This window comes from Arachis duranensis, chromosome 3 (assembly GCF_000817695.3).
Source record: "Arachis duranensis cultivar V14167 chromosome 3, aradu.V14167.gnm2.J7QH, whole genome shotgun sequence".
In the NCBI taxonomy this organism is placed as follows: domain Eukaryota; kingdom Viridiplantae; phylum Streptophyta; class Magnoliopsida; order Fabales; family Fabaceae; genus Arachis; species Arachis duranensis.
Genome location: NC_029774.3, coordinates 34523262 through 34537118, shown reverse-complemented (window position 1 = coordinate 34537118; position 13857 = coordinate 34523262). Strand labels below are relative to the sequence as shown.

General features: G+C 33.4%; 1 protein-coding gene and 2 long non-coding RNA genes across 3 annotated transcripts in view; all 3 read right to left on the bottom strand.

The window, feature by feature from the left end:
- Positions 1 to 6372: 6372 nt before the first annotated feature.
- LOC107478624 (uncharacterized) lies at positions 6373 to 7898 on the bottom strand. The gene is made up of 2 exons (XR_008007429.1): positions 7782 to 7898; positions 6373 to 7138 (listed from the first exon to the last, which is right to left on the bottom strand). It is a non-coding gene; the product is annotated as an uncharacterized LOC107478624 (long non-coding RNA).
- Positions 7899 to 8051: 153 nt separating this feature from the next.
- Positions 8052 to 10604, bottom strand: LOC107478623 (uncharacterized). Its single transcript, XR_008006743.1, has 4 exons — positions 9606 to 10604; positions 8904 to 9025; positions 8570 to 8637; positions 8052 to 8404 (listed from the first exon to the last, which is right to left on the bottom strand). It is a non-coding gene; the product is annotated as an uncharacterized LOC107478623 (long non-coding RNA).
- A 1330-nt stretch (positions 10605 to 11934) lies between these two features.
- Positions 11935 to 13857, bottom strand: part of LOC110278515 (uncharacterized) — a 4766-nt gene continuing 2843 nt past the window's right edge. Inside the window, exons 5-6 of the mRNA XM_021136774.2 lie at positions 13552 to 13620; positions 11935 to 13248 (exon numbers count right to left, since the gene is read on the bottom strand). Coding sequence (XP_020992433.1) covers positions 11935 to 13221 — 1287 coding nt within the window. The 5' untranslated portion in view covers positions 13222 to 13248; positions 13552 to 13620. The remainder of the gene's footprint in view (positions 13249 to 13551; positions 13621 to 13857) is intronic.

The window sequence follows — 13857 nt, the reverse complement described above, 5'->3', positions numbered from 1 at the left end:
TATGATTGAGTTTAAGGTGGGTATGGTATTATTTTATTGTGTTTAAGATTCTATAATATAGAAATCTATTAATTTGTTAGTAAAATTGAGTTTTCCATGAAACAATGGGATAGAAAAAAGAATAGGTGAATATGCGGTGGGAGGTAAAATAATAGTTGAGTTAATAATGATGTTCCTGTGGCAAAAAAAAAAGACAAATATTAAAAGTATTTAATATTTGTAATTATAGTGTAGATAGTACCTATATTTTCTTGTTATTCCATTTTATCTAAATAATCATGGTCAGCTAAAACATGTTATACACATGCAGTCTACGTTATAAAATTCACGAAAATAGAATCTCTTTTGGTTTAAAAAATAAAAAAATATATTTATATGCAATTTTTGGAAGTTTAAAACTACCAATAAAATTTAATTTTATCTAAAACTATATTATTTGTCAAAAAATTAGATTAAGATATATGATAAAATTTTAATACACTGTTTTATGTGAATTAGATTCTTTAGTTAAGTGATTAGGAGAATAAATTTTTGTCTGTATATACTAATCAGGGTCTGTCTAAAATCAGCTCAAATCTTTTGAATTTATCTGATGTACCATATAATTTGAAGCGTTAGATTAGATTGATAATAGATCTAATGGTTTATATTTAACTTATAAATAAATTAATAAAAATTACAGTAAAAAATAACAATTTTTTGATATTTTAAAATTGGCCTCATAAAAAATTTGAGTAACAAGCCCTCATTTTAGATGCTTACTGCCGCTTCTTTCCTTTCGTGAAGACCTCTTCCTCACCAGGTTCCTTATGCTTGCTGTTGCTTCTTCCTCTTCGTGAGGACCCTGCCGCTTCTTCCTCTACCGCCTTCCTCACCAGGTACCTTCCTATTTCAACGCAATTTCTCAATTTCATCGAAACTTCCTTGAATTCGTGTCGGACGCGATGCCTCTTTTGTTCTACCAGGATCCTCCTTGGTGCTATTATCAAGAGGATTCTCATTGACACAAGTTAATCTTCAAGATTTTATACTTTGGCACAGACATTTACTTTTGTATATTATAATCTGTTGTTCAATATTAGCTCTATTTTGTTAATTTGTATTAGATTTTTAAACTGGAGTAATCCATGAAAATACATGATAAGTGTTTTCTTGTCTTCTTTTTTTTTTTTTACTTTTTCTCTCTATTTTAATATCCTGCATATGAATATTTACTAAAACTTTAGTTATATCTTAGCTCCCTTATTGATGAATCTATGTGCCAATTAATGATATTTGTGTAAGGTTTTTACTGCTGCTGAGCATTTTGAATTATCTTTGTTCTTGTCAATACATGTCTTGAAGTATGCTTCAGCTAGATTTTGGATCAATGGTGTTTATGGAGTTACTTTTCAAGTTGGAAGTCTTCATGTTTCTCACTTGCAACATTTCTTTATTTTTGGTATATTGATTTCTTGTTATGCGCTATTCATATTGTCTTAAAGCCTTTAAACTTCATCATGTTCTTGATGTGCAATATGTGATGATTGTACTAAAAGGGTCATTGCCCATAGTCTTTGGTGGGAATGAGTAGCCTGCAGCTTATGGTAAATTGGTGTCCATTAGTGGTCTTAACCCCGACATGAACAAAAAACATAGCATTGAAATCGCTTCAATTCTTGAGAACAAGCTCTCTGTGCCGAATTTAAGATTCTTTCTTTTTAGCATAATTGCCTGGATTAATTTTTTGTTGATTTAGTTCTTTATTCCTGTTTTAGTTTTTCTGCTGCTTTTTACACCACTACTGTTTAGTTGGTTGGTTTATAATTTCAAATCTTCACTAATAAATTAATTAAAGAAGTACAAGTTATGAAAGAATACTTTACAAATTGGATAGTTTTCTTGCACAACTATTGATATATAGACATGTTTAATTTGCAGGATGCATCCGATGAACTACTGTTAAACTTTATGCATGTTTCTTACTACGAGTTGTCATTGGTTATTCCGTAATTTACAAAAACTTGTATTATTTTTAATACCTTGACTTTCTTTAAATGCAAGCACATTTTTATCATTGGGAATGAAAAGAGGTGAACTCAAGCTATTATGGATAAAAGAGAATCGAGAAATACCTTGTCCTCATAACCAAGAGTCTCAACATTGAGCGAAGTGATAATAGGGATAGTAGTATAGTGTACCATAGGTGTTAGTTTAATAGGAGATTGATAGAAACTCTAGAAAATTATGTAAACATTTGGCACTGTCATAACCAAATTTCAACCAAATAAACATTTGTCACTTGTGAATCCCAAACACAATGAAATCAATTTGGATATTATCATATTATCCTCTCTCTCATATATATATGAATGTGAGCACGCCATGCCACAAGCAACCGGCAATACATAATTCAAGAAATACAATTTGTTGAAAGAAAGTGGCCATCAATCATTTTGATACTATGTCCTCTCCATATGCTATAATAAAGTTAATAATGCTAGTGATCTGCCACTGCGACTATTCTAAGGATAATGATTGTCATCCATAAAAAGAAAAATACAACTTCAAATTTTAACATGAAGTGTAAACACTGCTCATTTGTTACTCTTTTCTTCTTCATTTTTTTTTAATTCTTAGAATTTTCATCCCTTTGGATCTTAACAAAATTTTTAAGATGCATCTCATTTTTGTATGTATAATTACAGTAAAATATGTTTTTGAAGGACCAATGATAATGTTGCATAATTTAATTATCAAATTAAGCTCCAAATTTTAGTTTTCCATGTTAAATTGAAAGGGTTAATATAAAAAATTTTAAAAATTAGAGAATTTCTCACCATGAACTGGTCAAACTCATATTGATCCATACTTGTTGGTCGGGATGGGTCAATATAACCTGTGTGCCTCCACGGTGTACCATGAAGGTGTACATGAGTAGGCCAATATTATAAAGTGTTGTTGAAATAAATATAAAGGTACTTGTATTTATTAAAAAAGTTATCAATAGAAGCTTAACTAAACGTTTTTATAAATTTTTATTTTTGAAGTATAGATATAACTTTATGTACGGTGTTGCTATTATATACCCTAAGGACAAAAGTTAACCACACCATAAAAAAATATTTTAATGCTATTTGTTGCTTCTATTTATAATTTGCAAGTTATTAAAATCTAAGTATTATGGTTGAGAAATTACAATTTTTGATTTTGGGTGATGCATATAGAATGCTTTAATATATTAGTGAATATAATTTGTTGATTATAACTTGTTGATTATAATTCATTGAGACTTGATTATTCTTAAGATATTAATAAATATGTTTTTAAATTTAGAAAGGCTATATTTTTTATCATTTTATATTTTTTTATTTACATGGAAACGGTTCTACAAGTTCAACTAGTAAGTTATTAGTTGAACCAGTGAACCAGTAAAACTATATAGCATATTAGTTATATAATTTTATTGGTTCACACTAGCTTATGTGCTAACTAATAGTTATATAGTAAAACTATATAATATATTTTTATTCATAATTATTAATATAAATATAAATGTTATTAAACATGTATAAATAACATATATCAAATATTTTTTATCAGTTACACTCTAGTAATTTTTTTTATGACTATACGATATTTATTAATATTTTTTTGAATAAATACATGTAATATATGCTGATATAATAAAACTAAATTAATTAGTTAGTTATTAAAATAAAAAATAGGTGTTTAATGCAAAAAAAAATTTATAAATTTGTATTATAAAAGAATACTGAAAGTTTATCTAACTACTTAACAACAACCAGTTTATAACATGTTGATTATAATTTGTTGAGACTTGATTGTTCTTAAGATATTAGTGAATGTATGTTATTTTAAATTTTAGATTTTTGAATTTTGATCAATTTATATTTTTTATTTACGTGGAAACAATTCTACAAGTTCAACTAGTAAGTTATTGGTTGAACCAGTAAACCAGTAAAACTATATAGCATATTAGTTATATAGTTTTACAGGTTCACACTATTTTATGTGATAATTATTAATTATATAGTAAAATTATATAATATATACTTTGTGAGCTTTTAGTGAGTTAATGTTGAGTTTGGTCTGGTCTAGCTTAACTTGAATTACTTCTAACTTTAATTATCAAATTTCTAGAACTGTTAGTCCGAACGTACCAATGTAACTCGCGCGCTTCTACGGTGCACCATGAAAATGTACACGAGTCATCTACTAAGCTAATAGTATTAAGAACTTTTAAATATAAGTATTGTTGAAATAAATACAAAAGTACTTGTATTTAGTAAAAAAGTTATAAACAAAAAGTTATTAATAAATTTTTTAAAATGTTTGATCTTTAAAATATAGATATAATTTTATTTATTACTAATCTATAATAATAATTATAAATATGAAAAATCAAAGGATTAAATGATGCAAATTTATTGACATTAAATAATTTTATGTTATAGTTTATAAGTTATTAATTGTAAGACCCGGTTAATTAACGGCTAATTAACCCATAAATAAGAATTTATTCTAGAAAGCCCAAAATGTGATTTTTATGGCTAAATGTGATAGAGGAGGTTGAGACGAGAATTTCGATACCAATTTTATAGAATTCGGACCTAGATTGGACCGAACGGGCCAAACCGGGCCAACCGAACCCAAAGTGGGTCCTTGGCCCAACTAAACTAAACCAAAACCTTAGTTTTCAGCACTCTCTCTCCTCATTTGTTACACACACACACGCTGAAATGGAGTGAGGGAGGAGAAGAATACTCTCTCAAACTTCTATCTCTCACTTGATCTTCAAACCACTATAACTTTTGATCTAGAGCTCTGATTGCCGCACCGTTTGCGGCCACGCGTTCACCACGAAGAGCTCTACAAAATCCATACAATTAATCTTGAGGTAAGTCATGTTTTGCTCTTCGAATTTCTAGTCTTGATTTCGAGTTTCATGAGCAAAAATGTTGAGATTTTGGGCTCTTTGATGTTATAGGACCCAACTCTCTTGAAGGAGAAGGTTAATCTTGTCTCCTTAGACCTTGGGTGTGGTAAGATTCTCAACCCTAGTGTATTTTGTAGTTCTATGATGTTTGGGTTTTGAGATGTTGTGTATGGGTATGATGGTTGTGCCTTAGGTTGTGTATATGTGGATGTTGAAGCTTGATTGGTGATATTGAAAAGCTTGAAAAGAGCTTTGGTGGTGAAAAATCTGTTCTTGGAGGTGTTGAGGCCTTGAGAGCTTGTGGATAAGTGATTTGGAAGTGCTCCGGTTGAGCTTGGGAAATCGGCTAAGGTATGGTCTCGGTTTCCTATATCTAATATGTAATGTGGTAGGAAATACTTAGGCTAGAGGCCCTAAGATAGGCATTGAATTGTTGATGTTGTTGAATTGTTGAAATATATGATGTGGTCATATATGTGATGATGATTATTGATGCCTTGATGCTTGATGTTAACTTTAATATATTTTGATTGATTTCAAAGGAAAGGGATGAAATTGGCATGTTTTGATTGATTTTGAAAAGACTTGAAAATGGCTTGTTTTGAAAATGGTACTTTGTGGTTTTGTATGAAAAATATGGTTTTTGGGTATACTTTGATGGGACATAACTTGGACTACGGATCTCTATTTTGTGCCAAATCTGTTTAGAAATGAAATTGGATCCGGGATGTCCATGTCGTTCGAAGAACGGGTGAAAAACGATTTAAAATGAGAAAGTTATGTCCGTTGGAAGATTGGGGTTTGAATCTATGAATTCTGCAGCTTTTAACTTAGAAAAATTTTAGCAGAATGACCCCCCGCGCGTAGGCGCACTTGGCGCGTACGCGCCGTTCTTCCAGAAAGCGCCATCCACGCGTGCGCGTGATGTGCGCGCACTACTAGAAAATGGCTTAATAAAGACAGATTTACAGACAGATTTAGTTTATATTACAGATGGATTTTTGGTTACCGACGGAATTACCGACGGATTTTGTCCCTCTGTAAAAGCCTCGTCGGAAATTATTTACCGACGGATTTTTTTCCGTCGGAAAATTACCGACGGATTTTTACCAATTACCGACGGATTTTCCCTCTGTAAATTCTCCATCCATTTCCTAAAGACAACGAACTTTCCGACGGATTTTCAGACGGATTTTCCGTCTGTAATTACAGACAGATTTTCCGACAGATTTTCCGTCGGTAATTACAGACGAATTTTCCGACGGATTTTCCCTCGATAATCACAGACAGATTTTTCGACAGATTTTCTATCTGTAATTTTTTTAGATTACAGACAGAAAATCCGTCTGTAAATCTGTCAGTAAGATAAAATGAAATTTTTTTTTAGATTTTTTCAGTGTAAAATAAACCTGTTTTATACAAAATAATATAAATTTAATAATTGCAATTTTTTATCTAATTAGTATTCAAATATTTATAATATTACAAAAAATAAACAAATTCATCATATTATAAAGCTAAAAGAAAAGTATTATAAACAAGCAAGTCAATATAATTCAAGACATAAACAAAGTGTATTATCAACTATAATCCTCAATATATTGTTCAACTATACTAAATTTATCAACTATAGTCCTCAGTGTCATCTTCATCCCCATCATCGTCATAGTCTTCATCCGAAGAGATTGAAGGTGGCGGCGGTGGCGGTGGCGGTGGAGCAGTAGTGGAACTACTTGACGCTCTAACCTTCTTGTAATAGCTAACATAAGCCTCATTCCATCTCTTCTGTTTCAGCTTTTCCTTCTTGGCCTTTTCAATTGCCCGTTCTAACTTTTCTAACTTCTTTTGAGTCTTTTCCAAAGGAGCCAAGCGTGTATCTAACAACTTACTAATACGCTCATCTGTCTGTTGAGTAACACGTTGAAAAAGCTCTTCATTGAGATTATGAATCTATTCTCGCAAATCAGGAACAAAATTTTGATTTGTAGATGCTCTTCCAGATACAGAGTTGGCAGAAGTGGTTCTAGACTTAATAGAGCTAGAAAAGAATGCTCCTTTTCCGTAAACTCGATTCTTCTTTTGCCCACCACACACTTCCTCCCAAATCAAGTCTTCATCAATTGGTGGTAGCTCCATTCCTTGTGCTTGAGCCTCGACATGTTGGGCCTGAACTTCTGCTAACTTTTTTATAAACTTCTCCTGTTGCACAATGATTATTATCAAAAGAAAAAAAAACCCTTAAGTAGTTAAGTTGCAGCTGTAAGTTGCCCTAAGAGAAAATACAGAAAACAAAAGACACTTCTGTGATGAACTAGTTCTTTAAAACATACAGAAGATTTTCACAGTTCAAATCATCAAATGCATGGCAGAACAAAAATCAATTATAACAAGGTGAAACAAAATACAATGCTTGCTTTTTAAGAAACAAGAACTTTACTCCCCTAAAAAATTAGTTAAACTTATATTAGATGCTTTCTTAGGTTATCATCCATAAAACCACAAGTTAATCAATATGCCACAAACTCAGAAATCTAACAGAGCATGAGAAGTAGGTCCAAAACCAGCAAATACATATATTGTCGTATAGAATTAGACACATGTTTTTCAGATATGTAAATTAAAACACATGTTTCTTTGCTCAGATCTGGAAGAAATTAGAGTTTCATTTTGCTTGAAATGTTAAAAAACAAAGGTACTATAACTCTGGTTTTTGGATGTAATTCTGTTATAAAAACAAAATTAAAAAACACAACTACTACTACTAATAATAATAAGTAACAGAGAAGAAACTAAATAGTAGTAGTGAAAAATCTATCTACTTAATATTTATACTATATCTCACATGAGTGTCTTGAGAGCGTTTGTCCACCCATTTAGACTTGTCACTTTTAAGTGTGTGGGTTTCCTTGAAGACTTCCTCACAAGTTGGTGTACGGTCTAACTGCTTCTTCTGTTTCACATAAACACAGAATAAAAAAATTTTATATAAATAAATGTCTATTAAATAAGATCTAAAGCCACTTAAATTATGTTACCATCCTCTCTATAGTTGAGCTCAGTGGAATAGAACCACCGCAATGGACAAATAAGATCTGGAACCAATCTTTGTTTTGTGACAACATTAGGAACCGATGCAGTTTCTGATGGAGGAGATGTACTAGAGCTTCCAGGTGTCTCTGAATCAACTAATAGGCTGGAATTGCGAGACGGAGGAGGAATCGAAATTGGAAGAGGGGGTGGTGGAGGGCCCATACATCCTGGAGTAGGCCAAGTTGGTGGAGGAAGACCAATGTAGCCTGGATTAGGCACCATCAAATATGGTTGCTGGGTAAGTGGTCCTGACTGAAAATCTGGCACAACTGAAGTCCCAAAAGAGGTGGAGTTGGTGGTAATAGCGGCTGCGGCGGTGGTTCGAGAACCTCTATGACCCTTGACACCTTTACCCTTGACCCGAGGAGCCATGATCTACATATATTAAAGACAAAATTAAAATAACACAAGCTAAAATAATATTAAAGATGAAACCAGCATGCATTCCATCAACTGATTTGCTCCGCATGCATAGCTGGCCTTTACTTCTATACACAATCATTGGCCAATGGCATATAGGCATACAAGTACAAAACTTACTCGAGATAATCAGAAGATCAAACTCTTAGATCAAACCCAAGGGAGTCTACAGAAATAAGTTGTGCCTCCTGCAACAAATTGAAACAAGAAGATCAAATTGATCATAACTGGTTGTAACGAAAAGTAATATTTCTAAAGAGAGTAAGGAATTCAGCAATAGGAACCTGCCATCATCATCACCAACATCTTTACAAATTTATATTATAAAGTAATAATGCTGTTCTGGCTCTGCCAATAACATTAATTTATATTATAAAATTTAAATTGACAAGCACAATCGGAAAAATGCCAATCCAATAGGGAATCCAAGTCCTTTGCAAAGTCAAGGGAGTACCAGTCAAGCAACTTTGGAATTATCAACTTGTTCCCCTTTGTGATGCCAACTGCCGCCTGTAAATACTCTCTCTTTGCTGCTTCTAACTCTTCATCAACTTTTGATGCTGTGTAAACCCTCACCTGAAGGAAGAAATTTGTTTTTTTTTATTATACTACACGCCAAATGTAGAAATGAAAATCTGAAATGAAAATCCAACATATACTACACGCCAAATGTAGACAAAATTACAAGATAATATATGTAACAACAATTTAAACTGCACAGAATATTATAGGACTCTGACATATATTATAATCCTCACTTTCATGACCCTGCAATGAAAACTTTTTTGCAATGACATATATTATCTAAAGGCCAATTCTATGGTGCTATGAATTGATGTCTAAATTTTGCCTAACTTATTTTTTGTAGTAAGTTTTAATTTTTTAAAAATTATTTATTATTATATCTTTTAAATTAAATATTATTTTTGCCTAACCATCTTGAGTCACAAGAGGGTAATCTGAAGCACTGAGATTAATAAACCAGTCCCAATCTTTGCTTCTCTTTAGATTAATGAAACATCAACCTAAATACAGAACTGGATTTTAAATTAGCCATGGAAAAATCCAGAACTGGGATTAGATTAGTCATGGATTAAACACAGTAGCAGTTGCACAATATATATAAGCTAAAATAATACAAGCTAAAAATGATTACCCTATTAAAAATCAATATCATCATCAAAGTCTGCAACATCATCATCTTCATTTTTATTAGCCCCAGAACTAGAGCCGATGGACAATTCGACAATGCGGTCCTCTCCAAATGGAGACTTAAGACTGATAGGAGGCTCGGTGTCAGAAATCCTAGAAGGATTGCTCTCATCCGCTTGATAAGCTACATCATTCTCTTCCTCATCCTCCTCTACATGTACATGATTGATTTCAATTCGACCTCTTGGTTTAGTGTTTACAACAACACGCCACATAGACTTGCAATTTCCAGGATAAGGTAAGAAGTAAACTTGTTTAGCTTTTTGGGCGACAATGAAAGGATCATAGTGGCGATATCTTTTACTATGGTTGACTTCAGTTATTTTGTAGTCATTATGAATACGTGTTCCATTTGGACGACTTGGATCATACCATTGACATTTGAATAAAACAACTCGATTATAGTCACTACCAGTGTATTCAAGCTCGAGTATATCTTCTAATACTCCAAACCAATCACTTTCCCCGCTGCCTATATCACCTTTAACAAACACACCGGTGTTATCGGTTTTTTTTCCTTTTGACCTTGCAAGGGTATGAAATGTATATCCATTTACTTTATAAATTGGATAACTTGTTGCTTTGTTTGAAGGACCCCAAGAAAGTGATTGCAAACCAGGATCAACAATTTCATTACATTGATTTTGAACCTAGCTAGAAACATGCAACAAATTATTTTCAGGATATGTGATGCAAATCTTTAGTTAGAAACCTTTACAATAAAAAGGCTAAAACCCCTTCCCATCATTAGAGTCATGGCTTTTAAGGACCCAGACATGGGGCTCTCTTCTTCAATATCCATCATTCCCCCAAGTTATCAAAGATATCAAATCCAACCATGCAAGCAAACAATTTTTACAAACACCCCTCTGAAATTCAGGATTATATTCGTTAGCCACAACCTCTATTCCAAGTTATAGATCTCGAATTTTACATGCACAAAAGAAAAACTAATATGAAGAAACAAAAACTTTATTTCTCAAATCATACATAGCTCTAACCATTTTAAGTAGCAATTGCCAACATGGAAAACTTCACAGAAAGATTTTGAACATAAAAGAAAAGAACGTGTCTGCAGGTCTATTAAATATTGATAAAGAGGCTTTAATTGTGTCTCCACCGTCATCATTTCTTCCCACACGGGTTCGCCTCGATAAGATATGTGGTTCAAAGTAGAAAGAAACAAAACTTGAAGTCTCCTTTGCCAAGAAAGCCTCACAAATCGAACCTTCAACCCTTGCTCTATTTTTCATTGTTCGCTTGAATGCTCCTATCACCCGTTCAAACGGATACATCCACCTATATTGGACAGGTCCACACACACGTGCCTCATATGCTAGATGAATTGGCAAATGCTCCATCACATTAAAGAATCCCGGGAGAAATATCCTTTCTAACTTGCAAAGGATAATGGGAATATTCTGCTCCATAACCTCTAAATCATGAACCTTGAGAGTGGTTGAACACAAGTCTTTGAAAAACTGGCTTAACTCGGTAAGAGGCTTCCATATATTTGTAGGTAGTTCTCTGAATGCAATTGGAAGCAAGCACTGCATAAAAATGTGACAATCATGGCTCTTCATACCAATAAACCTCCCCTGGGAAAGACTTACACATCTAGCAAGGTTAGATGCATAACCATCTGGAAATCTAAGTTGTTGCACCCACCTATACACGTCTTGTTGTTGTTCAGAAGTTAAAGTATAAGCTGCCTTAGGTTTGGACCAACAATTATCACCGACATGCCGCAAATGTAAATCTGGACGCTTGCACAGTTCAGCCAGGTCTAACCTAGCCTTTTCATTGTCTTTAGTTCTATCAGTGTCCATAACAGTATTCATTATGTTATCAAGCACATTCTTCTCTATGTGCATTACATCAAGACAGTGACGAACCAAGTTATCCTTCCAATAAGGTAACTCCCAAAACACACTTTGCTTAGTCCAATTGTGAGTAATACCATACTCTCGCGATTTGATCCACTTTCCATTATCTGATATCTTCCCAAGTCCTTTAACCCTTTGCCAAATCTCCAAACCACTTAATCTGGTAGGGGCCTCTTCACTTTCTATTTTATTCTTCCTGAAGTCATTCTTATTGCGCCTATAAGGGTGGTTTGTCGGCAAAAACCTCCGATGACAATCAAACCATGATGCCTTGCCTCCATGTGATAGTGTAAAAGACTTAGTATCCTCCATGCAAATAGGACATGACAATCTTCCTTGTGTCATCCACCCAGACAACATCCCATAAGCCGGAAAATTATTGATAGTTCACATCAATGCTGCCTTTAAGACGAAATTCTTCTTTTCTACAATATCATATGTCAAAACACCAGGATTCCACAACTCATTTAATTCGTCAATCAAGGGTCCCAAGAATACATCAATGTTGGCTTTAGGGTTATTAGGACCAGGTATTAAGCAAGTCAAGAACAAATAAGGATCTTTCATACACATTCCAGGAGGTAGATTGTATGGAATTACAATTACGGGCCAACAAGAATAAGGCTTGCTAAATTGGATATTTGGGGTAAACCCATTAGAGCAAAGACCTAACCTAATGTTTCTAGGCTCCAAAGCAAAATCAGAGTGGATACGGTCAAAGCTTTTCCATGCCTCCCCATGTGACGGATGGATCATCACACCATCATCACGTTGGTTTTTTATATGCCACGTCATGTGCGGAGCTGAACTCATTGACGCGTAAAGCCTTCGAAGTCTAGGGATTAAGGGTAGGTAGTGCATCCGTCGGACAGGAACTCTCTTGGACTTACAACCACCATCAGAAATAGGCTTGAATCTAGGTGCTTCACAAAACTTGCAACTAGTTAGAGCAGCATCGTCTTTTCGATACAACATGCAATTGTTTGAGCAACAATCTATTTTGATTGCCTTCAATCCAAGATTTTGCACTAACTTCTTAGCTTCATAGTAATCCCTAGGTATGGCACTACCCTCAGGAGCAATTTCCCTGATTAAGGTGGCCCACTGCTTAAATGACTCCTGTGATTGGTTTTCCTCGGCCTTAATGCATAGCATTCTAACAGCTATCGATAGTTGAGAGTGCACACAACCTTCCCACAAAGGCTTTTGAGTTGCCTCAAGAAGATCAAAAAAGTTTTTAGCCTCTACATGAGGATCCTCTGGACCAACAGAATCGAAAACCATTTCATGATACCTTCTGGAGTTATCTTCCCAGCTAATGTCATACATATCACATTCTTCCACATTTGCACCACTTCCTGAACCACCTTCCCCACAATTATTGAATCCCATCTGATTAATCCCTATGTCATCAATCTCTCCATGTTCTGTCCAAATCCAATAATTTGGCATAAACCCCTTTTCCCACAAATGCATCTTAATAATGTTCAGCTCTTTATAATTTGTGCATCTACACTTAACGCATGGGCATCTACACTTTCCTTCCGACTTCACAACATCTAACTTACTAATTGTTTCTATAAAATCCTCAACCTTGTCATAAAACTCAGGTTTAATACCCCCTCTTGTTGGATTCAACCTATCATACATCCACACTCGATGGTGCCAAGACATATCTTACGAATTCGATGTTTTTAGTACCTATAAATCATCCAACACAAGTAACATTTCATCTCTCATAAGCAATAACCTAGAAATATTTAACCATATCAATGTTTTCAATGCAATACAAGCAACAACACAACATAAGCAATATTTCTTTTATCATACAATATCCTAGAAAGCAACAACACAACAGTTAGGTGAGGCTAAAAACATGTTATAGTAGTGCAGAATTTAAAATATTAAGCTTCAGCTTCAGCTTCCACCAAATTTATTTTAATGTAGCAAACTAAATATTAAGCTTGTGAATAATCTATCAGAATTTGCTTTTTACAAAAATACCTCTTTGATTGTGGCTTTCACAGGGACACCAAGAACAGCAGTCTTATTCAACCGTCTATCTTTAAGGATCTAAAAACACAGCACAAGTGAGTAGTCTAAAAAGAAATTAAAAAATAAAATAAAAATACGATAGGCCTTATTATTAGCTTGCAAAACTATATATAATCTGTATATGTACCTATTATTTTCTAACTCTCATTATTTAGTCATTAGAAAAATTAAATTTATAATAAATGAGTAATCAAATTTATTTATATAAATAGTATAATATTTTTTTAATAATAATATATTTTTACACGTAATAAT